The 24975-nt window shown below is 35.8% G+C and overlaps 1 protein-coding gene across 11 annotated transcripts in view; it reads left to right on the plus strand.

The window, feature by feature from the left end:
• PIK3R4 (phosphoinositide-3-kinase regulatory subunit 4) overlaps positions 1 to 24975 on the plus strand; it is an 82477-nt gene that overhangs the window by 21050 nt on the left and 36452 nt on the right. For all 11 annotated transcript variants that reach the window (XR_010410574.1, XR_010410575.1, XM_064588076.1 and 8 more), the window contains exons 7-9: positions 6833 to 7006; positions 11307 to 11452; positions 14126 to 14329. Coding sequence is in view for 9 of the 11 variants with exons in the window: in XM_064588076.1 (XP_064444146.1) it covers positions 6833 to 7006; positions 11307 to 11452; positions 14126 to 14329 (524 nt within the window). In the remaining 2 variants the exon portion in view is untranslated. The remainder of the gene's footprint in view (positions 1 to 6832; positions 7007 to 11306; positions 11453 to 14125; positions 14330 to 24975) is intronic.

Here is a 24975-nt window from a genome sequence, read left to right on the forward strand (position 1 = left end):
TGGTGAGAGTGGACATCCTTGTCTTCTTCCTGTTCTTAGAGGAAAAGCTCTTAGTTTTTCACCATTGAGTATGATGTTAGCTATGGGTTTTTTATATATGGCCTCTAGTATGTTGAGGTTTGTCTCCTCTAAACCTACTGTGTTGAGAGTTTTTGTCATGAACAGATGTTAAATTTTGTCAGAGGCTTTTTCTGCATCTATTGAGGTGACCATATAATTTTATCCTTTGGTTTATTAATGTGATGTATTGATTTGCAAATACTGAACCATCCTTGCATCCCTGGAATAAATCCCACTTGATCATGTGTGGTGAATGATTTTTTTTAATGTATTGTTAAATGCTCATTGAATGGGTTGCTCATATTTTGTTGACGATTTTTGTGTGTATGTTTATCATAGATATTGGCCCACAGTTTTCTTTTTTCTTTTTTCTTTTTTCTTGTGGTGTCTTTGGTTTTGGTGTCAGGGTAGTGCTGGCTTTCCTTCCTCTTCTTTTTTTTGGAATAATTTGAGGAGAATAGGTATTAATTCTTTGAATGGTTGGTAAAATTTACTTGTGAATCCATCTGGTTCTGGACTTTGTTCTTTTGGTGGTGTTTATTTTTTTTTTTAAGATTTTATTGATTTATTTTAGAAAGAGAGCATGAACGGGGGGAGGGGCGGGGGGGAGGGAGAGGGATAAGCAGACTCCATGCTGAGCATGGAGCCCAACTTGGGGCTCAATCCCAGGACTCTGAGACACAGTCTGAGCCAAAACCAAGAGTCAGCTACTTAACAGACTGAGCCACCTCTCAGTGCCCCTCTTTGGGAGTTTTTTGATTACTGATTCAGTTTCATTACTAGTAATTGGTCTGTTCAGATTTTCTATTTTTTCTTGATTACTTTTAGAAGAGTGTATGTTTCTAGGAATTTATCCATTTCTTCTAGTTTGTCCAATTTGTTGGCATATAATTATTTATAGTTTTATCATCCTTTGGATTTCTGTGGTGTCAGTTGTTACTTCTCTTTTGTTTCTAATTAGTTATGAAATAGTATATGCCAAAGCCATGTTATTATGGTTACCAATTAACCTTTTTTTGTATCATTTTGCACGTGATTGTAACAGCTTGTCTGTTAGCTTAAAAGATTGAAAAACTATTCTACATATTGGAAAGCTTCACTGGTATCTGAACTTTCTCATGTATTTGCAGAAAGCTGTAGGGTATATAGATTTTGGTTCCCAAGAATCTAGGAAAGAAAGTAACTGCTAAAAGGTTTGCCTTTGGTTTTTTCCCAAAAAATAAAAAAAGAAAAGAAACTCATAGAGCAACAGTATTGATATTTCTGTAAATGCTGCCATATAATGTTTTGGAGAAAAGGATCCTTTTCTCCGTTTCAAAATTGAATGCTGTTCTTGCTTTGTTACTATTGGAGATTATTGATCTGTTTTCAGACATCTTCATAGTTAAAAAATTAAAAATTTTTTGATGTATAATTGATATATAATATATTAGTTTCAGGTGTACAACAGTGATTCAACATTTACATATATTATAAATGCTCACCACGGTGAGTGTACTTACTGTCACCAAAGTTATTGCAATATTATTGTTTATATTCTATGTTGTATTTTACATTCCATGACTTACTTATTTTATAGTGAAGTTTGTCCCTCTTAATCCCCTTCACCTATTTCACCCGTCTCCTCACCCCTCTTCCGTCTGGCAACCACCAGTTTGTTCTCTGTATTTATGAATCTGTTTCTGTTTTGTTTGATTTTTCATTTTGTTTTTTAGATACCATATATAAGTGAAGTTGTATGTTATTTGTCTTTGCCTGACTTGTTTAACTTAGCATAATACCCTCTAGGTCCATCCATGTTGTTACAAATGGCAAGATTTCACTCTTTTGTGACTGAGTAATACTCCATTGTATATATGTACCACATCTTCTTCATCCTTTCATCTGTTTTGTTTTTTTTTTTTAAAGATTTTATTTATTTATTTGACAGAGAGAGTCAAAGCGAGAGAGGGAACACAAGCAGGGGGAGTGGAGAGGGAGAATCAGGCTTCCTGTTGAGCAGAGAGCCCAATGTGGGGCTCGATCCCAGGACCCTGGGATCATGACCTGAGCCAAAGGCAGATGCTTTTAATGACTGAGCCACCCAGGTGGCCCCATCCTTTCATCTATTGATGGACACTTAGGTCCCTTCCATATCTTGCCTATTGTAAATAATGCTGTAATGAAAATGGGAGTACAGATGTCTCTTTGAGAGCCTGAATTCATTTATTTGGATATATACCCAGAAGTAGAATTGCTGGGTAATATGGTATTCCTATTTTTAAATTTCTGAGGAACTTCCATGCTGTTTTCCATAGTGGCTGTATCAATTTACATGCCCACCAGTAGTACACAAGGATGCTCTTTTCTCCACATTCAGGTCCTTTGCTCATTTTGTAATTGGATTGTCTGTCTTTCTGGTGTTGAGTTGTATAAGTTCTTTATATATTTTGGATATTAACCCCTTATTGGATATATCATTTGCAAATATTTTTTCCCATTCAGAAAGTTGCCTTTTTGTTTTGTTGATGGTTTTTTCCACTGTTTGTATTAGTTTATTGATTCATCTCAGACTCCTCTAACTCTATTCTTATACTTTGCTTCTCACATCTTTGTCTTTCTTGCTTTCTTCTTTCAAATCTTATTTTTATTTCTTTTTTGTGGAAAAGGTGGTGCTTAGAACTTCCATCTGTTGATCAATTCATGTGTATTTTGAATCATGCCTTAATGTTTTTAATTCTAAAATAACTTTCATTGTTTGTATTTTGTTTATAAAAGTAATATATGTTTGCTGTAGAAAAAAAAATTTTTTTTTTTTAAAGATTTTATTTATTTATTTGACAGAGAGAGACAGCGAGAGAAGAACACAGGCAAGGGGAGTGGGAGAGGGAGAATCAGGCTTCCCGCGGAGCAGGGAGCCCGATGTGGGGCTCGATCCCAATCATGACCTGAGCCTAAGGCAGATGCTTAACGACTGAGCCACCCAGGCGCCCCTGCTGTAGAAAAGTTGGAAAATAAAGAAACCAAGAAGAAAATAAATCACCTCTAATCTTACAGTCCTTTATGACGTCTGTTAATGTTTTGGTGTTTTAATTCTATAGGTCACTCTCTCTTCTTTCCATTCCATTTTTGCCATCTTGTCATATATGTCATGAGGCACTGTTGTGTACCTGGTAAGAGTAGGTATTCTATTCTGGAGCCATACTGTTGGATTCATGTTCTGGCTTTGTCATTTACTAGTTGTGGTTGATGGGGAAATCATTTAATGTCTTTTTTCCTTAGTTTCTGTATTTGTAAAATGGGAATAACACTAGTACCTATCTGGGGACTCCTGGTTGGCTTAGTCGGTTAAGTGTCTGCCTTTGGCTTGGGTCATGATCCCCAGTCCTGGGATCAAGCCCCACTTTGCTCCCTGCTCAGCGGGGAGCCTCCTCACCCCCCCGCTTATGTGTGCACGCGTGCGTGTGCTCTCTCTCTCAAATAAAATCTTGAGAAAAATAATAGTACCTATCTGTTGTGTTGTGAAGATAAAATGAACTAACATATGTAGTAGTGCTGGGCACAGAAGTATTATGTATGTATTATATTACTTCTTAATCTTATTATTTTTTAATTCTTTTTCTGGTGACATATTCTAAGCATTTTCTCATGTCATTAAAATTTTTTTGAAACCAGCGTGCCTGGGTGGCTCAGATGGTTAAGGATCTGCCTTTGGCTCAGGTCGAGCCCCACGTCAGGCTCCCTGCTCAGCGGGGAGCCTGCTTCTCCCTCTGCCTCTGCCTGCTGCTCCCCCTGCTTGTGCTTTCTCTGTCAGATAAATAAATGAAATCTTAAAAAAAAATTTATTTGAAACCATAATTTAATAGATGAAGATAGTCCATTATATGGTTTTACCCAAATTTATCACTTTTGGATATTTAAATTATTTTCATTTTTTCCTTTCATATAGAGATAATATTTTACATAAATATTTGCTTCTGATTATTTTCTCAGGATAGAAGTCTGAAATTTTAATTATTGGGTTAAAGAATATGAATATATTTTTAAAACTCCTGATGCATTTTATAAGCATTTCAAAAAACATTGTATCATTTTCCATTCTGATCAGCATCGTTTGAACCTACTGCATACCCTTCAGCATGGAATAGGCTTCACATAATCTTTGCCTGTTGGTATGGTAAAATGATAACTTGTTTTGATGTATATTTCTGTGTTTATTTGTGGAGGTGAAAAATTTCTCATGTTGATTACTTATTCGTACTTCTTCTGTGAATTTTTTATTTATTATTTTGACCCTTTTTTTTTTCTTAAAGATTATATTTATTTATTTGACAGAGAGATAGAGAGAAAGCAGAAGTAGGCAGAGAGGCAGGCAGAGGGAGAGGGAGAAGCAGGCTCCCCGCTGAGCAGGGAGCCCGATGTGGGGCTTTATCCCAGGACCCTGGGATCACGACCTGAGCTGAAGGCAGACGCCTAACCACTGAGCCACCCAGGCGCCCCTGTTTTGAGCCTTTTATAAATGTACATTAAAATTTTTAATCATTGGCAAATACTTTTCTCAAGTAACTTGTTAGGTAATAATCTGTTGGGTGCACATCTTTTTTTTATAATGCTTTATTTTTCACACTTAACTGTTTAATTGATCGTTATTTTGGTCTGCGGTGTAAAGTGAAATCTGATTTTCCTCAGAAAAATAATCAGTTTTCCTGACACTATTTAAACACTTCATTTCTTTCCCATTGATTGATGAAGCTTATGTTATTATGTGTTGCGTGCTTGTGTCTTTCAGTTTTAGTTTTCTTGGTATCTCTTCTATTCCCTTGATTTCTCATTTCTGTACTCAATTTTATATTCTCTTATTATAGTTATATTTATTATATCATAATTATTCTAGATTTATAAGCAACTTTAGTATCTGGTAGGTTAAGCTCCCCAGATGTCAATCTTATTTTCCAAAGGATTTTGAGCTATTTTGGCTCATTATACATTTCTAACTTTGTAAAGTTCCTAAATATAATCCGCTGAGATTTTAGGTAGTATTTTTCCGTTTATTAAAGAAAAATTTCTGTAATTACTTATCAATTATAGGAGAAATATGCTTTTGTAAATTATTCAAAGTCTGCAATGTATTAAAAGCAATAGTTGCATTTTCCAGAAGCAGCTACTCTGGATTTTGTTTTTAGTTTGATATCTTCAGGTGTTTATTGCCATATCTCTAATATTTTTCTACTACTTTCAAGAATTATTGACTTTAGACTTTAATCTCTTGACTTTTTTTCTATGCCACATGAAGTTTTGTTTTGTTTTTCTTTTAAAGATTTTATTTATTTATTTGACAGAGACAGGAGAGAGGGAACACAAGCAGGGGGAGTGGGAGAGGGAGAAGCAGGCTCACCGCCGAGCAGGGAGCCTGATGCGGGGTTTGCTCCCAGGACCCTGGGACCACAACCTGAGCTGAAGACAGACACTTAATGACTGAGCCACCGAGGCTCCCCTATGCCACATGAAGTTTTAACTCATACCATTTCCTGATCCCTCTTCCCCTCTGTTTTTGAGATGTCGATCACTATTTTCAGTACTTTAGTTTTTGTGTGTTGTTTTTATAACTTTGAATAATTAAACCTACTTCTTGTTGATCTACTTCTGGACTACAAGGAGATGAGTGCCCCTTTCTCTTCTTTTCCTTGTTGGTAGGTTCTTTCTGCCAATTATTGATTGACAGTTCAACTAACAAATGCATTGCATAGTTGATAATATTTATATTTTGTTCTGTAGTCATAATAAAGTCTTGTGCTTGTATAGACTGATTCTGAAATTTCAAAGCAAAATTTACATGATTATGTGTAAATTTTATTGACTTTAGAACCAAGTAGTGTACTATATTTGCTTCCCCACAGTTCTAATGCCATGATTCCTTTATCACTTGATGAAAATGTTTAGGATGTCATCAGTGGATTCTTTCTGTCTTCTGCAGATTATTAAGGACATTGCACATTTTAATTTACTTTTTATTTATACCACTATTTTCTTGAACAATTTTTTGTTTGTTCTGGGCTTTCAGATTCCTTTGTTTTCCTTTCGAAAGAAAGAAATACATCTTCTTTACCTTGTCTGTAATATCAAGCTTCTTTCTTACCAGTTTTACCTATTGCTTGTAATCTATTCCATTTTTCTTTTTGATAACATTTTTGAAATTTATTGGCTTTTTGTTCTAATTTGGCTGATTGATTTCTGAATCTTTGCTAGCTATTATCAGTTTATCCCCTTGAATTCCTGGGTTGTATCTGTCATTTTTGTATATTGTGCATTTTTTTTTTTTATTTTGCTGAAGAACATCCTCAAGAAACTTTCTTAGGTAGGGTTGCATGGGAAGTTAACCTGGATAGTCTTTGTATGTTTTAAAATGACTTTTTTTGTTCTCTTATTTTATTGGCAGTTTAAGTGTAAAATTTATTTCACAACTTTGGAGGTCTTGCTCTGTTGTGTTCTAGCCTCCGTTGTTGCTAAAGAATATTTTGTGAAGATCGTTTTCATTGTTCCTCTTTCCTTTTTAGGGGACATATTTTTCTTTCTCTAAGTTCGTAAGATCTTTTTTTTCCCTTGGTGTTCCAGAATTTCTTGGTGATTTGCTTTGGTATGGATCTTTTTCATATATTGTGCTGAGTAGGAAGTGCGATGGCCTATCCTGGATTGTTGCTCAATATATTTGGGTTTTGATTAATTTTATTGTTTAACTTAATGGCATTTGTACTTTCAGGTATAGAATAATCATGTGATGTTGCTTCTCTTTCAGGTGTTGCTGCGTATGTTGGTTGGCAGAGCTCCTCAATTCTCAAACCCCTGCTGCAGCAAGGTCTTAGTGATGCTGAGGAATTTGTTATTGTTAAAGCTCTTAATGCCCTTACCTGTATGTGCCAGTTAGGGCTGCTGCAAAAACCCCACGTCTACGAATTTGCCAGTGATATTGGTAAGTTTCTGTTTCTTAAAATTAGAAATAGGAAATTAAGGGTGTCTTAAGGGAAATAACAAATGAGAGAGCGTTGTAAAAGTTCTAGGCAATATAGAGTCAGATTTTCAACTTTATTGTCCCGTGTGTGTGTGTGTATGTGCATACTTACGTGCATGTTCACGTATGCTTGCAGGTATACAAGAGACAGGCAGGCAAACAAACAAGGTCATTTGGTCCACTAGCCCAGCTTGGGAAATAGCTCTTTGTTTTTATCTGTAGATAAGTCTTTAACTTGAAAAATAGATTGTTTTGTTTTGTTTCATTTTTAACATGATGTAGATAAAGTCTTCAACTGCTTTGGAGAGTCAACCTATTTTTTGAACAATTGACCACTAGTCAGGAAGTTGAAATTGAATGTACAGGATTGTCTATGACATCTGCCATTGCACTGATTGCCACCTAAGAATTCATAGTGTTGAAGTTACTACTGTTAACAATTTTATTAACCAGTGAAAAGAATTAATGTTTAACCTTTATAGTACTTAGCCTATTTCCCTCAATTTAAAATTCAGAATAAGGGCAAACAAGTAAATATGACACTTTCTAAAATTAAGAATATCTGGAACTTTTAGTCTTCTTATCACTTCATTTTAAGATAGTAAGCAATATAAGATACTAAGTTGGCTCTGTCTTGAGAGGACATGAAATCTTAGAAAATTGCCTTTTTTGGATAAAATGCTTAATTGCTGCTAAATGCTTTGCCAAGGAAAATTAATAGAAAGCCAAATTGGTTGGATTTGGTTATAGGTTATTCTTGAGGCAGTCCTCAGAGAAAAAAGACAAAGGAGTTATGATTTATTTTGATTGTTGAGAAAGTAGGTAGTAGCTTGTAGAGATGTATCAAATTTCTGGAAAACAAATTTTTTTTTAAACATTCTTTTTTTTAAGGTTTTATTTATTTGTCAGAGAGAGAGAGAGCACAAGCAGGGGGAGTGGCAGACAGAGGGAGAGGGAGAAGCAGGCTCCCCGTGGAGCAGGGAGCCCAATGTGGGGCTCGATTCCAGGACCCTGGGATCATGACCCGAGCCGAAGGCAGACGCTTAACCAACTGAGCCACCCAGGCGTCCAAAATTTCTGGAAATTTTTAAGGCATGAATGTAGCTTTTTAAAAAATATTTGTGGAAAATTTATATGGAGGTTTCTTATTTTACATTCTAATATCTATAGTTGTTCTTTTAGTTCATAATCTTAATTTGGTTTGAATTTTTTATGAATATGTTCAAAATAATTACAAATTTTAGAAATTGTTGAGTATTGGCACCACAATCATGATGAGAATCTCGATTACACTGAATTGTTTTTGGTTTTTCATATAAGCTATGAGTGCTGTGTAGTGTAAGGGCAGATATAGAAAGCAGTGTTTTCCATAATAATATTAAGGAGAAAATGTATTGTCTTAACATGCATATCATGCTATATGGAATGTTTTCCTGCTCATTTTCATTTTCTGAATTCTCACATAGTGCTTTCTTTTTTCTCCTATGAAAGTGGCATTACCTTTATGGGTCAAGTTTTTTTTGCCTTTGATTTTGATCCTCCTTATTTTAATGAATATTCTCTGTATATAAATATTTACGTGTATGTTCTAATTTCATATAATTTCTCTTTTTTTTGTAAAGACTTTATTTACTTAGGGGCGCCTGAGTGGCTCAGTTGGTTAGGCGACTGCCTTCGGCTCGGGTCATGATCCTGGAGTCCCGGGATCGAGTCCCGCATCGGGCTCCCTGCTCGGCAGGGAGTCTGCTTCTCCCTCTGACCCTCCTCCCTCTCATGCTCTCTGTCTCTCATATAAATAAATAAAATCTTTAAAAAAAAAAAAAAAAAAAAAGACTTTATTTACTTAGAGAGAGAGGCATGAGTTGGTGGGGAGGGGTATAGCGAGAGCAGGGAGCTGAGCAGGGAGCCCGATGTGGGGCTCCATCCCAGGACCCTGGGATCATGACCTGAGTGGAAGGCAGACACTTAACCGACTGAGCCACCCAGGCACCCCTCATATAATACATTTTTTTTGTTGCCTAATTACTTGGAAACTTTTTTTTGAGACTTCATGTAGCTTATAATTAGCATTTGATTTATCTGAAAAATGGATGTCTATCAATTTTTAAGCAAAAATCATCATAAATATAGTTTTTATCCCTCTTCTCAAATTTTACAGAGATTTTTCTGTGTTCTGCAGCTTCTTGTCATTGATCATAGGACAAACATATGGGACACTCTGTATCTTTAGTTTAGCATCAAAATAAATGTATCTTTATATTTAGGTATAGAATAAACTCAGTATGGTACAACTTCTTGGATAGGGAACTCCCTTAGAACTGGAACTGAATTTGGGTACTATCTGTGGGGGGACAAAGCTTTGCTGAAAAAAATCAACTAAATCATCCGTTGGCATTTTGAACTATTTCAAAGAACAAACAATTTTTAGTAATTTAGAAACACCTTTAAAACATAAACTGCATACATCTCTCTGTTGTTCTGTTTTTATGTGTAGTCTATTATAGTTATTACTAAAGGGAATGGTGGTGGTGATAATGGCATCATGATTTCTTTGACAGTTTTGAAAAAAAACTACACTCTTCCCACTTAGGTATTATGCATACTCCCCTTCCCTCATGCTTGTTCCCATATAATTGGAATGTATTGGATAGAGAAAAGATCAAGTACACTGTTTTATAGGAAATCCTCTTGAGTGTTTGAGGTTCTTTGTATCAGCTACTTACTGATACAATGATGCTGTACGATAGTCAACCATAAAATCTCAGTGAATGCTTTAGTAAAGTTCTCATCATGAATGTGTGGGCTGTATGGGTGGCTCTGCTTTAGGCTTTGTATCTCCAGATTGTAGTGAGAGTGACCCATCTGTCTCATTCTGGGTCCCATGTTAGATGGGCAGCAGTTTCTTGGGTTATGTTCTAGGTGATGGCAGAAGCATGAGACAGCAAGCCTAGCTATGTAGCACATTTCAGGCCTCTGTTAGTGTTATATCTGCTAATATCCCACTGGCCAGAGCAGGTTGATATGACTGAGCTAAAAGCAAGAGGCAGAAAAGTACCCTTTGTATACCATGAGCACAAGGCAAAGAGTGTGGTTGTGTAACAGAGATAATGTAAAGAATTGGGACCAGTAGTTCAGGCTCATACAGTGCCTAACTTCTGCCACGTCATTTTGGGTTTAGCTACTTTCTGGAGGTTCTTCGGTATTTTTTCAGTCCTCATTTTGCCTGTTGTCAAAGGGAAACTACCAGCCCTCCTTTGTTGTTGTATCAGAGGCTGCATGGTGCTTATGAAATAATTAAAACCTCCTTCATGTGTAATTAAAAGAATTGGAAATGGGAGAACTTCGGAGACGGATATTTTGAACAAATTTTTTCTCCTCTCTTTTATCTAGGTAATATTGGCATATGACAGTGTTCTTATTTCTCTATTACCCTACATTTCTTGTAAAATTAATATCCTCTAAATGCTGATGTTTTAGCATACTTAGAACAATTATATGTATACGTACATATTTTTTCTTTTAGAAGTTTTATTCTAAATCGGGTTTAAAAGTTTTAATTTTATTCTAAATCTTAGTTTGATTAGTTGAAGTCATTGATTTTTAAGTGTAATATACAAGATAGTTAAAAGGGGTGAAAAGACATTCATTTACTTTTCTGGTTTAATATTATATATATATATATATTTAAATTTTTATTATTTTTTAAAGATTTATTTGAGAGAGGGAGAGCAGAGCGAGAGAGAGAGAAAGAGAGAAAGAGCACCAGCTGGGTTGAGGGGCAGAAGGAGAGGGACAAGCAGACTCCCCGCTGAGCAGGGAGCCCAATGCTGGGCTCGATCCCAGGACTTGAGCTAAAGGCAGATGCTTAAACGACTGAGCCACCCAGGCGTCCCTAATCTTATATTTTAAACTCTTTAAGAATGGGCATCATATTTTCTGCCTTTAGTTCTATTCATAATGCCTTGTGAATGAATTTATGAATGTTGTATTAGATTTTATCAAACCTTTTCATTTAAAAGAATGTCAGATAAATAGCTCTAAAAATTCTTTAATGGTATTATTGCTGCTGTGTATGATAGGGAATATTATAATATTAGTATGTTGAGTTGAGTTTATGCCATAGGATAATTGAGTATGTGAAGACAGCTGATAGTAACATTGGGGTATAATCCCTTTATCAGTTGTGTTATAAAGTGAAAATTTGTTTATCCCAATTGGATAAACATGGTTTAAATCCATACCTTTTTCTTTTCCTGTTTAGCCCCATTTCTGTGTCATCCCAATCTATGGATACGCTATGGTGCTGTAGGATTTATCACAGTGGTAGCTCATCAAATAAGTACAGCTGATGTATACTGCAAACTGATGCCTTACCTAGACCCATATATTACTCAACCAATAATACAGGTATGCTTGTTCCAACTTGGCCTCAGTCCTCTCCAAATTGTGCCCGTTAAAAAAAAAGGTTTAGAAAGTCCTATTTTTATTTAAATTTTTAAAGATTGAATTAGGCTACAGTATTTTCACATTCCTTTAAGCTAGTTAATGTTAATGGAACAAACAGTATTGAGGTTGAGAAAAGTTCAAGAGACTGTTGTGTTATACATCATTTTATGCATAATGTAGCACTCAATAGTTTATGCTTTATTATGTGCAGTGTTGTAAAACGTGTGCTGTTAAAGTGAAATACAGTGGAAATATTGACGGGCCTCTACTTTTATTGTAAAAAGTATAACTGATTTTTAGCCGAAGTCAGCATTTATAATAAATTGGAAAAAGCCTTTTACAGATGTTCGTTTTCTTTGGACCAATAACTGGTTCTGGTTTTTTTTTTCTGTTCTTTTTCATTATCTTAATCTAATCTTTTAAAATCTGATTTAATCTTTTTTTTTTTTTTTAAATCTAATGACTTGTGCCCCCCTCCTCTCTTCCCATAGCATAAATTTCAGGTTTTTGGTTTGTATAAAGCAGTTATTTACCCAACTTGTCAGCACTTACATGTTTTAGCTTCCTAGAAAGCTGACTATCAAAAAATAATCTAAATTGAGTGAACTGTTGAGAGATGATTCTGGCTATTAAAATATTCTGAAATTTTTTTTTTTTTTTTTTTTTTTTTTACTAAAACTCTATTTCCCTTTTGCAAATTCACATGCTTCTAGCTTCTGCTACTTTTATATTCCAATGCACCTTTCCCTTGGTTGGAGAGAATGATCGTGGATATATTCTGGAAATGAGGAGGCTTTGGCTGTGCCTTCCATCCTTTTCCCCAGAGATTCATCCATTTTTGGGGATCATCATTCTTCGTTTCATAGTTTGTAGAATTTTTTATTTTTTTTTTTTATTTTTTTTTTAAATTTTTTTTTTTTAAGATTTTATTTATTTGCAAGAGAGAGAATGAGAGACAGAGAGCATGAGAGGGAGGAGGGTCAGAGGGAGAAGCAGACTCCCTGCTGAGCAGGGAGCCCGATGCGGGACTTGATCCCAGGACTCCAGGATCATGACCTGAGCCGAAGGCAGTTGCTTAACCAACTGAGCCACCCAGGCGCCCATAGTTTGTAGAATTTTTAATTTTTATCTTAGCAATTTCTATATACACATATATATGAAAGATGGATAATATTACTAGAAAATATGTCTTTTTAATTAATTAATTTTTTTTTAAAAGCTTATTTATTTTAGTAGTATCTCAGTACCCAACACGGGGCTCAAACTCACAACCCCGAGATCAAGAGTTGCATGTTCTTCCAACTGAGCCAGCCAGGCAATGCCCCAGCCTTTTCTATTTCTTTTATTTAAAATTTTTTTTTATATTTTTATTTTTCTTAAAGATTTTATTTATTGATTTGACAGAGAGAGGGAGAGACAGCACACAAGGAGGGGGAGTGGCAGGCAGAGGGAGAAGCAGGCTCCTCACTGAGCAGGGAGCCCGATGCGGGACTCGATCCCAGGACCCTGGGATCATGACCTGAACCGAAGGCAGATGCTTAACTGACTGAGCCACCCAGGCACCCCAATTTCTTTTAAAGTTTAATAAATTTTCTTGGAAATCTGGTCTAGGGATTCTCACTACTTTTGGCTACTTATTCCATTTAGAAGTTTGTTTATGAAACTCTTTTATAACACAATGTGGAGAAAGTATCCCTGGGAATTAAAAATTGCATTCATTTGTAGTAACTTAGTGGTAGTTTACTGTAATAAATCTAACATTAAAAAAAAATCTGACATTAGGTGGTTTTTTAGAAATCTACACCACTCTTTGTTTTCTCAGGAATATATATGTATTTCTCAGGAGATATATATATTTTAGTAGTATCTCAGTACCCAGTATGAGGCTCATATTTTTTTTCTTTTTTCATTGCTTTATTTTTTGAAAGGCTAGGATTGGGAGTTGAGAGCCTAATTATCCATATGCTTCATAAATCTGCCTTTCTACAGTTTGAATTAGACAAAAGATACCCTTTTATGCTGGTTTGCACTGGCCAGCTTATCAGGTAGTTAAATATGTCTAAAGAAAATGCTCTTCGTTGTGGTTAGTATGCTCATCCTTTTTATTATATATCCATTGACAAGGAGGGTGTTTTGGGGATAAAAAAAGGAAGGATTTCATGAACTCTGTGGAGATAGTGATGCTTTTTAAGAAGGGGTTGAATCTACTGGGAAACGTGATGATTGCTGGGCAGCCCTGTGACTGTTGAGCATCTTTTCTCAGTCAGTACCTGCTGGCTGTTAGACCTGTGAGCCCCAGGTACTTTTGATCTAGGAGATCATCTGACATTTTGGCATCCAGAAAAAGTCTCTGTCGTTTTCTAAATTTTTCTAGCCTGGGTATATACTATTATTCTTCCAGTATGGAATACACATATGTGTACTCACATGCTAACTATGTAAAGAAAAACCTTAGCTCTTAAAGGTCACTAGTATTCTTTTTTCTTCTAAGCAAAAATTGCAGATGTTGATTTCGCCTGTTTTTTAGAAAATAAATACCTATACTAACTTTGCACAGGTTGTATTTACTGAATATGAAAATAACTGTACTATATGTTGTATCTTTGGCTAATTCTTTTTATTTTCCTAATATAGATTGAAAGGAAACTTGTCCTACTCAGTGTTTTAAAAGAGCCAGTAAGTCGTTCTATATTTGATTATGCTTTGAGGTCTAAAGATATTACTAGCTTGTTCAGACATCTTCACATGCGCCAGAAGAAACGAAATGGTTCTCTTCCTGACTGCCCTCCACCGGAGGATCCTGCCATAGCACAACTTCTGAAGAAATTGCTCTCACAGGTTGTATCACCTTTCTGAAATCTTCCATTTAAACAAAAATTGCATAAAAACATTCAAGCATCCATTTAGTTATTAAAAATATTTTTGGTTGATTAGGTTGCATCACAACAAATGAGTAAATAAACCTGGCAAATATCATATACATTTACCTTGGAATCTAGGAGATGCTAGGATGATGATAAGGCATTGGTTTGAGCTAAATAAAGAATGATGGTAGACCTATTAAGTTTGTTTTGTGATTATTGCCTATATAAATAAGGGAGAGAGTAGATATAACCTTAGATTTGAGTAATATTCTTAATTCAGTTCCATAATTCACCAAAAAAAAAAAAAAAAAAACCCAAGAAGAAGAAAAAAAATTCAATTAGAAGAAACATTGCAAAGCATAGATGCAGGACAGAAAGATCCTGGTTTATTTCAGTCCAAATTTCGAGAGTTCTCACTACATGCAAACAGCTGATATAACTGGGATTTATAATGCATCTTAGATTAAATAAACCAGGTACTACTGTATATTAAAAGCCTATGAATTTGGATCAATTAACAAATCTTGTTAGAACTAGGAAGTAGTCTTTTTATTATACTTGGAATTAGTAAGGCCTCTTTAGAAATAGTAAGTCTAGATTCAGTGTCCTGTTTTAAGGAGGGATATATGGAACTTAAAGAAGTCAAGATAGAAATGAAAATGGTTAGAAATAAAGAATACGATTTCTGAATAAATGCTCCATGAGCCAGAAAGCAAATGAGAGATAACTTTAATGATGGTCTTTAAGTCTGTAGGACATTTTGATTAAGAGAATACTTGTCAGTCATGTCTTATCTAAGAAGAAGATGAGAAAATGCTTCAATTGGCAGAGAGAATTTGTTAAGTTTGAAGATATAAATCCTTTCTTGTATTGTACATGCTCCTGTGTTGGTTTGGGTGATTGAATATCCCATAGGAGCCTGGTCAATAACCATTTTGGTTCTTCTGGGTCTCAATTTGCCTGGAGGCTGGAGCTGCCTCTGAAAGTCCCTTCCAGGCCAGTGGTTCTGTTTCCTGTATTTTAGAAGACTTAATTTGATGTGACTTGAATTACCAAAGAGCTTTTTCTTTGGGTTTTCTTTTAACCTTGGCTCGTACATTACATGTATTTTATATTTTAGAAAGCAATTTATGGAAAATTGGATATTGAATCACATTTTCTTATTGTTTCTCTTGAGTAAGTAATCCTTATCAAAAAGATTTCAGCATGCAATAAAAACTACCCCAAGTTAGATGTTTCTTTGGGCTTAGATGGTGTGATTCTTTGTATTTCTCTCTCCTGCAAATTCTGTATATTAAATTAAAAGCTTCTATACTATGTAAAATTTCATTGTAAGTCATTAGTTACTTAGGGCCACTCTAGCCCCCAGTTCTGGCTTTTCACCTTGCTGTGCATATAGGTTTTGCCATTGCCATGGGTAAAAAGAGGGAGGGGGAAGGAGCCGTTGCCATAGCCTTTTTGCTTTCTGCTTCCTACTGTTCTCCCGAACCCTTCTACCATCACTGCTTCTACAGCCACCCTCATTATTGGGTACCATGATGAAATCAGTAAAACGCACTGACTTGTATTCCTCTGACATGTTAGTACTTGATGTATTCATTTGTCTGTCATTTGCACCCTCATTCGTATGAGTGGGGAAGAGGACCATGTTTTCCCTGGTTTTATGTTGTTTCTGTTAACAACAGTTTTTGGAGACTCCCTAGTCTGTCTCAAGGGACAGGCGCTACTAGTAGGAGGGAGAGCAGGCCAGAATCTCTGAGGTCCTCAGAAGAAGTAACAGCAGATTACCAGCTTCCATTTTTTGAGGACCTACAATGAGACTACTAGTGCAGTTGGTACTTTCCATATTTTGTGACTGTCCTTATATAACAAGCTTGAACAACAATGGGGGTGTCATCCCCATTTTATAGTTAAGGAAACTGTAACTCAGTGAGGGTAGTTAAGTTGCCTATGCTCACACAGTTCAGTAAGCTTCAAAGCTGACATTGGAACCTAAACCCATCTAACTCCTTTACCATGCCATCTTCCCCCCACGGAAGATTTATTTATTTATTTATTTGTCAGAGAGAGAGAGAGAGAGAGCATGCACAAGCAGGGGGAGTGGCAGGCAGAGGGAGAAGCAGGCTCCCCACTGAGCAGGGAGCCCGATGCGGGACTTGATCCCAGGACCCCGGGATCATGACCTGAGCTGAAGACAGACACTTAACGACTGAGCCACCCAGGTATCCCGTTCACCATGCCATCCTGCCTCAAAATAAAGGACAGGAAACTAAGGCTGAGAGGCTTGCCTAAGTTTTTTATGGACTTAGGAGGAGTCCATGTGCAGTTAATCTCCTCCAGCCCCTTGCATGCTTTTTGTCTGCCTTCACTTCATTTTGGTCCCTGCACTAACCTGAGTTTCTTGGGATTACTGAGAGAGGCTTGGAGTCAGGGGAGACTTTGGAGGTAGGCATTGAATCCCTGTTCCTAATGTCAGGGATATAGAGGGAAGGATGCTTTTAGCCTCTGCAAAGGGGAATTCTGAATACTCCTACAAAATATTTTTTAATTGGGGTTTTACAGTGCTCTTTTGTATAGGACTGCACTTGAGATACATCATGGGTGAAATAGGCTTTTCTAGACCAGCCTAGCATTGTCTCTATGGGAAAATATGTTCAGGGTTCTGGTTAATAGATTTTTAAAGTACACTTTTGGAACTTATGGAAGTTAGAATCTGCTTGAACTCCAGATTTTCAATAGAATTTACCATCTGGAGGTGATACATGGCGGGGCTATTTTAGAATCACATCTACAAGAGCTCTCTGTTTTGTTTGTATCCATTTGATCATGTGCTAATACAGAATAAGAATATTCTGATTTCACTCCTTTAAAAAATGACAAATACTTCAAATTTTTAATTTTTTAATGATTTTTATTTGATTGGTAGTATAGACACAAGGTATAAAATTGAAAAGATGTTGGAAGATCTATAATAAAATAGAAGTTTTTCTACAATCCCTGATCCCCAGCCACCCAGTTTCTTTCTCTGTTGATTGTGAATTTTACGTTATTAGAGTGCTGAATTCCTTTATATAGTGTCAGATTGTTGTGTTGTACAGTTAAGTTACTTGGAATCACTTTGATCCTTTTAAGCCTTGCTTTTTTTTTTCTTTTTTTAAATTTTTAAATCCAGTATAGTTAACATACAGTGTTATCTTAGTTACAGGTGTACAATATAGTGATTCAGCAATTCTGTACATTATCCATTGCTCATCCAGATAAGTGTACTCTTAATTTCCTTCACCTATTTCACCCATCCCCCCACCCCCACGTCCCCTCTGGTAACCATCATTTCTCTGTAGTTAAGAGTCTGTTTTTTTTTGTCTCCCTTTTTTCCTATGTTCATTTGTTTTGTTTCTTAAATTCTACATATGAGTGAAGGCATATGGGATTTGTCTTTCTCTGACTGGCTTTTTTCGCTTAGCATTACATTCTTTAGATCTATCCATGTTGTTGCAAATGACAAGATTTCATTCTTTTTAATGGCTGAGTAATATTCCATTGTGTATATATAGCACATCTTCTTTATCCATTCATCTATCAGTGGACACTTGGGCTGCTTCTAAATTTTGGCTATTGTAAATAATGCTGCAGTAAACATAGGGGTGCATATATCTTTTCGAATTTGTGTTTTTATATTCTTTGGGTAAATACACAGTAGTGGAATTACTGGATCATATGGGTAGTTCTAGTTTTAATTTTTTGAGGAACCTCCATACTGTTTTTCACAGTGGCTATGCCAGTTTGCATTCCTTGCATGAGGGTTCCCTTTTTTCCACATCCTTGTCAATACTTACTATTTCTTGTCTTTTTTATTTTAGCCATTCCGACTGGTGTGAGGTGATATCTTAGTGGTTTTGATTTGCATTTCCCTGATGATGAGTGATGTTGAGCATCTTTTCATGTATTTATTGGCTATGTGTATGTCTTCTTTAGAAAAATGTTTATTCATGTACTCTGCCTATTTTTTTAATTGGATTATTTTTTTCTTGTGTTGAATTGTGCAAGTTCTTTATATATTTTAGATACTAACCCCTTACTGGATTTATCATTTGAAAATATTTTCTCCCATTCATTAGGTTTTTTTTTTATTGATGGTTTTTTTGATGTTTCCTTTGCTATGCAAAAGCTTTTTATTTTGCTGTAGTCCCCGTAGTTTATATTTGCTTTTGTTTCCCTTTCTTGAGAAGACATACCTGGAAAAATGTTTCTATGGCCCACGTCAAAGAAATTACTGCCTATCTTCTCTAGGAGTTTTGTTGTTCCAGGTCTCACAATTAGGTCTTTAATTTATTTTGAGTTTATTTTTGTGCATGGTTATGAGGTTATAAGGAAGTGGTCTGGTTTATTCTTTTGCATGTAGTTGTCCAGTTTTCCCAGCACCATTTATTGAAGAGACTGTCTTTTCCCATTGTACATTCTTGCCTCCTTGTCGAAGATTAATTGACCATATGAGTAGGGGTTTATTTCTGGGTTCTCTATTTTGTTTCATTAATCTATATGTCTTTGTGCCAGTATCATACTGTTTCGATTACTGCAGCTTCGTAGTATCTCTTAAATTCTGGGATTGTGATACTTGCAGCTTTGTTCTTCTTTCTCAAGATTGCTTTGGCTATTTGAAGTCTTTTGGGATTCCATACAAATTTTAATATTATTTGTTCTTCTGTGAAAAATGTTGGTATTAGGGATTGCATTGAATACAGATTGCTGTAGATTGCTTTGGGTAGTATGGACATTTTAACAATATTAATTCTTCCAATTCATGAACATAGAATATCTTCTCATTTGTGTTGTCTTCTTCAATTTCTTTCATTGATGTTGTATAGTTTTCAGAGTATAGGTTGTTCACCTCCTTGGTTAAGTTTATACCTAGGCATTTTATTCCTTTTTACTTACTTATTTATTTATTTATTTTTATTCTTTTTTTTTTTTTTTATGTATTACTTGTTTCAGGGATACAGGTTCGTGATTCATCAGTCTTACACAATACACAGTCCTCACCACAACACATACCCTTCCCAGTGTGCATCACCCAGCCACCCCATCCCTCCCACCCCCTTCACTCCAGCAACCCTCAGTTTGTTTCCTGAGATTAAGAGTCTCTTATGGTTTGTCTCCCTCTCTGGTTTCATCTTGTTTCATTTTTTTCCTCTCTTCCCCTATGATCCTCTGCCTTGTTTCTCAAATTCCACATATCAGTGAGATCATATGATAATTGTTTTTCTTTGATTGACTTATTTCGCTTAGCATAATACCCTCTGGTTCCATCCACATCATTGAAAATGACAAGATTTCATTTTTTTTTTTTTTTAAGATTTCATTTTTTTTGATGGCTGCATTATATATATATATATACACCACATCTTCTTTATCCATTCATCTCTCGATGGACATCTAGCCTCTTTCCATAGTTTGGCTGTTGTGGACATTGCTGCTATAAACATTGGGGTGCAGGTGCCCCTTCAGATCACTGCATTTGTATCTTTGGGGTAAATACCCAGTGCAATTGCTGGGTATTAGGGTAACTCTATTTTCAACTTTTTTTTGAGGAACCTCCATACTGTTTTCCGGAGTGGCTGCACCAGCTTGCATTCCCACCAACAGTGTAGAAGGGGTCCCCTTTCTTTGCATCCTTACCAACATCTGTCATTTCCTGACTTGTTAATTTTAGCCATTCTGACTGGTGTGAGGTCGTATCTCATTGTGGTTTTGATTTGTATTTCCCCGATGCCGAAAAAGTTGACCACTTTTTCATGTGTCTCTTGGCTATTTGGATGTCTTCTTTGTAGAAATGTCTGTTCATGTCTTCTGCCCATTTCTTGACTGGATTATTTGTTCCTTGGGTGTTGAGTTTGGTAAGTTCTTTGTAGATTTTGGATACTAGCCTTTAATCTGATAGGTCATTTGCAAATATCTTCTCCCATTCTGTCAGTTTTGTTGACTGTTTCCTTTGCTGTGCAAAAGCTTTTTTATCTTGATGAAGTCTCAATAGTTCTTTTTTGCCCTAGCTTCCCTTGCCTTTGGTGATGTGTCTAGGAAGAAGTTGCTGCAGATGAGGTCGAAGAGGTTGCTGCCTGTGTTCTCCTCAAGGATTCTGATGGATTCCTGTCTCACATTTAGGTCTTTCATCCATTTTGAGTCTATTTTTGTGTGTGGTGTAAGAAAATGGTCCAGTTTCATTCTCTGCCTGTGGCTGTCCAATTTTCCCAACACCATTTGTTGAAGAGACTGTCTTTTTCCCATTGGCCATTCTTTCCTGCCTTGTTGAAGATTAGTTGACCATAGAGTTGAGGGTCCATTTCTGAGTTCTCTATTCTGTTTTATTGATCTATGTGTCTGTTTTTGTGCCAGTACCATACTGTCTTGATGATGACAGCTTTGTAATAGGGCTGGAAGTCCAGAATTGTGATGCCACCAGCTTTGCTTTTCTTTTTCAACATTTCCTCTGGCTATTCGGGGTCTTTTCTGGTTCCATACAAATTGCTGTAGGTAGCATAGACATTTTCACAATATTTGTTTTTCCAATCCATGAGCATGGAACGTTTTTCCATTTCTTTGTGTCTTCCTCAATTTCTTTCATGAGTGTTCTATAGTTTTCTGAGTACAGATTCTTTGCCTCTTTGGTTAGATTTATTCCTAGGTATCTTAATGGTTTTGGGTACAACTGTTAAGTGGGATCAACTCCTTAATTTCTCTTTCCTCTGTCTTGTTGTTGTTGTATAGAAATGCAACTGATTTCTGTGCATTGATTTTATATTCTGCCACTTGACTGAATTCCTGTATGAGCTCTAGCAGTTTTGGGGTGGAGTCTTTTGGGTTTTCCACATAAAGTATCATATCATCTGCAAGGAGTGAGAGTTTGACTTCTTCTTTGCTGATTTGGATGCCTTTTGTTTCTTTTTGTTGTCTGATTGCTGAGGCTAGGACTTCTAGTACTGTGTTGAATAGCAGTGGTGATAGTGGACATCCCTGCCGTGTTCCTGACCTTAGGGAAAAAGCTCTCAGTTTTTCCCCATTGAGAATGATATTTGCTGTGGGTTTTTCATAGATGGCTTTTATGATATTGAGGTATGTACCCTCTCTCCCCACACTCTGAAGAGTTTTATTCAAGAAAGGATGCTGTGCTTTGTCAAATGTTTTTCTGCATCTATTGAGAGTACAATATGGTTCTTGTTCTTTCTTTTACTAATGTAGTGTATCACATTGATTTGTGGATTGCCGCTCAGGAATAAATCCCACTTGGTTGTGGTGAATAATCCTTTTAACGTACTATTGGATAGTATTTTGGTGAGAATTTTTGCATCCATGTTCATCAGGGATATTGGTCTGTAATTCTCCTTTTTGGTGAGGTCTTTGTCCAGTTTTGGGATCAAGGTAATGCTGGCCTCATAAAATGAGTTTGGAAGTTTTCCTTCCATTTCTATTTTTTGGAACAGTTTCAGAAGAATAGGTATTAATTCTTTAAATGTTTGGTAGAATTCCCCTGGGAAGCCATCTGGCCCTGGGCTCTTGTTTGTTGGGGAGATTTTTGATTACTGCTTCAATTTTCTTGCTGGTTATGGGTCTGTTCAGGTTTTCTATTTCTTCCTGGTTCAGTTTTGGTAGTTTATACATCTCTAGGAATACATCCATTTCTTCTGGATTGTGTGATTTGCTGACATATAGTTGCTCATAATATGTTCTTATAAATGTTTGTATTTCTTTGGTGTTGGTTGTGATCTCTCCTCTTTCATTTATGAGTTTATTTATTTGAGTCCTTTCTCTTTTCTTTTTGATAAGTCTGGCCAGGGGTTTTTCATCTTATTTATTCTTTCAAAGAACAAGCTCCTAGTTTTGTTGATTTGTTCTACTGTTCTTTTGGTTTCTGTTTCATTAATTTCTGCTCTAATCTTTATTATTTCTTTTCTCCTGCTGGATTTAGGCTTTATTTGCTGTTCTTTCTCCAGCTCCTTTAGGTGTAAGGTTAGGTTGTGTATTTGAGACCTTTCTTGTTTCTTGAGAAAAGCTTGTATTGCTATATACTTTCCTCTTAGGACCGCCTTTGCTGCATCCCAAAGATTTTGAACAGTTGTGCTTTCATTTTCATTTGTTTCCATATAATTTTTTAATTCTTCTTTAATTTCCTGGTTGGCCCATTCATTCTTTAGTAGGATGCTCTTTAGCCTTCATGTATTTGAGTTCTTTCCATCTTTCCTCTTGTGATTGAGTTCTAGTTTCAAAGCATTGTGGTCTGAAAATATGCAGGGAATGATCCCAATCTTTTGGTACTGGTTGAGACCTGATTTGTGACCCAGTATGTGATCTGTTCTGGAGAATTTTCCATGTGCACTTGAGAAGAATGTGTATTTTGTTGCTTTGGGAAGGAATGTTTTGAATATATCTATGAAGTCCATCTGTTCCAGTGTGTCATTTACAGCCCTTATTTCCTTGTTGATCTTTTGCTTAGATGATCTGTCCATTTCAGTGAGGGGGGTGTTAAAGTCCCCTACTATTATTGTGTTGCTGTTGATGTGTTTCTTTGATTTTGTTATTAATTGACTTATATAATTGGCTGCTCCCATATTAGGGGCATAAATACTTAAAATTGTTAGATCTTCTTGTTGGATAGACCCTTTAATTATGGTATAGTGTCCTTCCTCATCTCTTATTACAGTCTTTGGTTTAAAATCTAATCTGTCTGGTATAAGGATTGCCACCCCAGCTTTCTTTTGATGTCTGTTAGCATGATAAATGGTTTTCCATCCCCTCATTTTCAATCTGGAGGTGTCTTTGGTTCTAAAATGAGTCTCTTGCAGAGAGCATATCGATGGGTCTTGCTTTTTTAATCCAATCTGATACTCTTGTGTCTTCTGATTGGGACATTTAACCCATTTACATTTCAGGCCTTTTGGTCCAATTTTAAATGGAATTGTTTTCTTAATTTTTTTTTCTCCTGCTCTGTTATTAGTGTATAGAAATGCACCTTATTTCTGTGTATTAATTTTGTATCCTGCAACTTACTGAGTTCATTTATCAGTACTGATAGTGTTTTGGTGGAGTCTTTAGGGCTTTCTCTGTACAGTAACATGTTACCTGCAAATAGTAACAGTTTTCTTAATTCCTTACCAGTTCAGATGCCTTTTATTTCTTTTTCATGTCCAATTGCTGTAGCTCAGACCTCCATTACTGTGTTGAATAAAGGTGGTGTGAGTGGACATCCTTGTCTTTTACCTGATCTTAGCGGAAAAGCTTTCAGTTTTTCACTATTGAATGTGATGTTTAGCTCTGTGTTTTCCATATGAGGCCTTTATTATGTTGAGGTATGTTCCAGCTAAAATATTTTGTTGATAGTTTTTATCATGAGTGGATGTTGTATTTTATCAAATGCTTTTTCTGCATCTATTGAGATGATCATATAATTTTTATCCTTCATTTTCTTAATGTATTATATTGATTTGCAAATATTGAACCACCGTTGCAACCTTCGGAATAAATCTCATTTGATCATGGTGAATGATTTTTTAAAAAAATGTATTGTTGAATTCAGTTTGATAATATTTTGTTGAGGATTTTTATACGTATGTTCATCAGAAATTTTGGTCTGTGGTTATCTTTTTTTGTGGTATCTTTGTCTGGTTTTGGTGTCATCCCCATAGAATGAATTTGGACATTTCCCTTCCTCTTCTAGTTTTTGGAATAGTTTGAGAAGAATAGGTACTAACTCTTAATGTTTGGTAGAATTCACCTGTGAAGTCATCTGGTCCTGGGCTTTTGTTTGTTGTGAGTGTTTTGATTACTGATTCAGTTTTATTTCTAGTAGTTGGTCTGTTCCAATTTTCTATTTTTAATGTGTTAAATAGACTTTTATTATAAAAATACTTTAATAAATGTAAACATATAAGTAATGTGGAGTAATAAATATTCTATAAAATTTTTATATAGTCTGAATTTTGTTTGCTGATTCTGTATTTTTGCATTTAGGTTCATAAATGATTTGTTCTTCAATTTTCCTTTCTTGCAGTATCCTTTAGGTATATATACCAAATACTAAAGGAAAAATCCTGACTTATAATCTTGTCTTGAAATTACTCCTAATTCTTAACAGTTCACCTAAATCCTTCCTGTTTAAGGATGATTGCTCCTACTAATGTCAGTTTGCAATTTCTGATTTAGGTATGTGTCATATGGGAGTCTGTAAAGTCTTAGTATGATTGTATTACTGTTAATACAGAATCCCCCCCATGGTGCACTTCTACCATTTTTTATTGAGATAATTCACATACAAAATAATTTACATTTTCATCATCTTGGAAAGAAACCCCATGCCCATTAGCAGTTATTCCCCATTTAGTGCTCCCTCCAGCCCCTGGCAATCACTAAATCTACTTTCTGTTTCTAGGAATTTACCTATTTTGGATATTTCCTATAAATGGAACTGTACAATATGTGGCATTTTTGTGTCTGGTTTCTTTCACTTAGCAAACTATTTTCAGGGTTGCTCCATGTTACGGCATATATTAATACTTCAGTCCTTTTTATGGTTCTTAGGATGACCCTCCTTGTGTGGACTAAAATAGAGACCTCTCTCTTACGAACTAGAAT

This window comes from Mirounga angustirostris, unplaced genomic scaffold, assembly GCF_029215605.1.
Source record: "Mirounga angustirostris isolate CCGP_5_RB_7025 unplaced genomic scaffold, mMirAng1.0.hap1 SCAF_1, whole genome shotgun sequence".
Taxonomy (NCBI): domain Eukaryota; kingdom Metazoa; phylum Chordata; class Mammalia; order Carnivora; family Phocidae; genus Mirounga; species Mirounga angustirostris.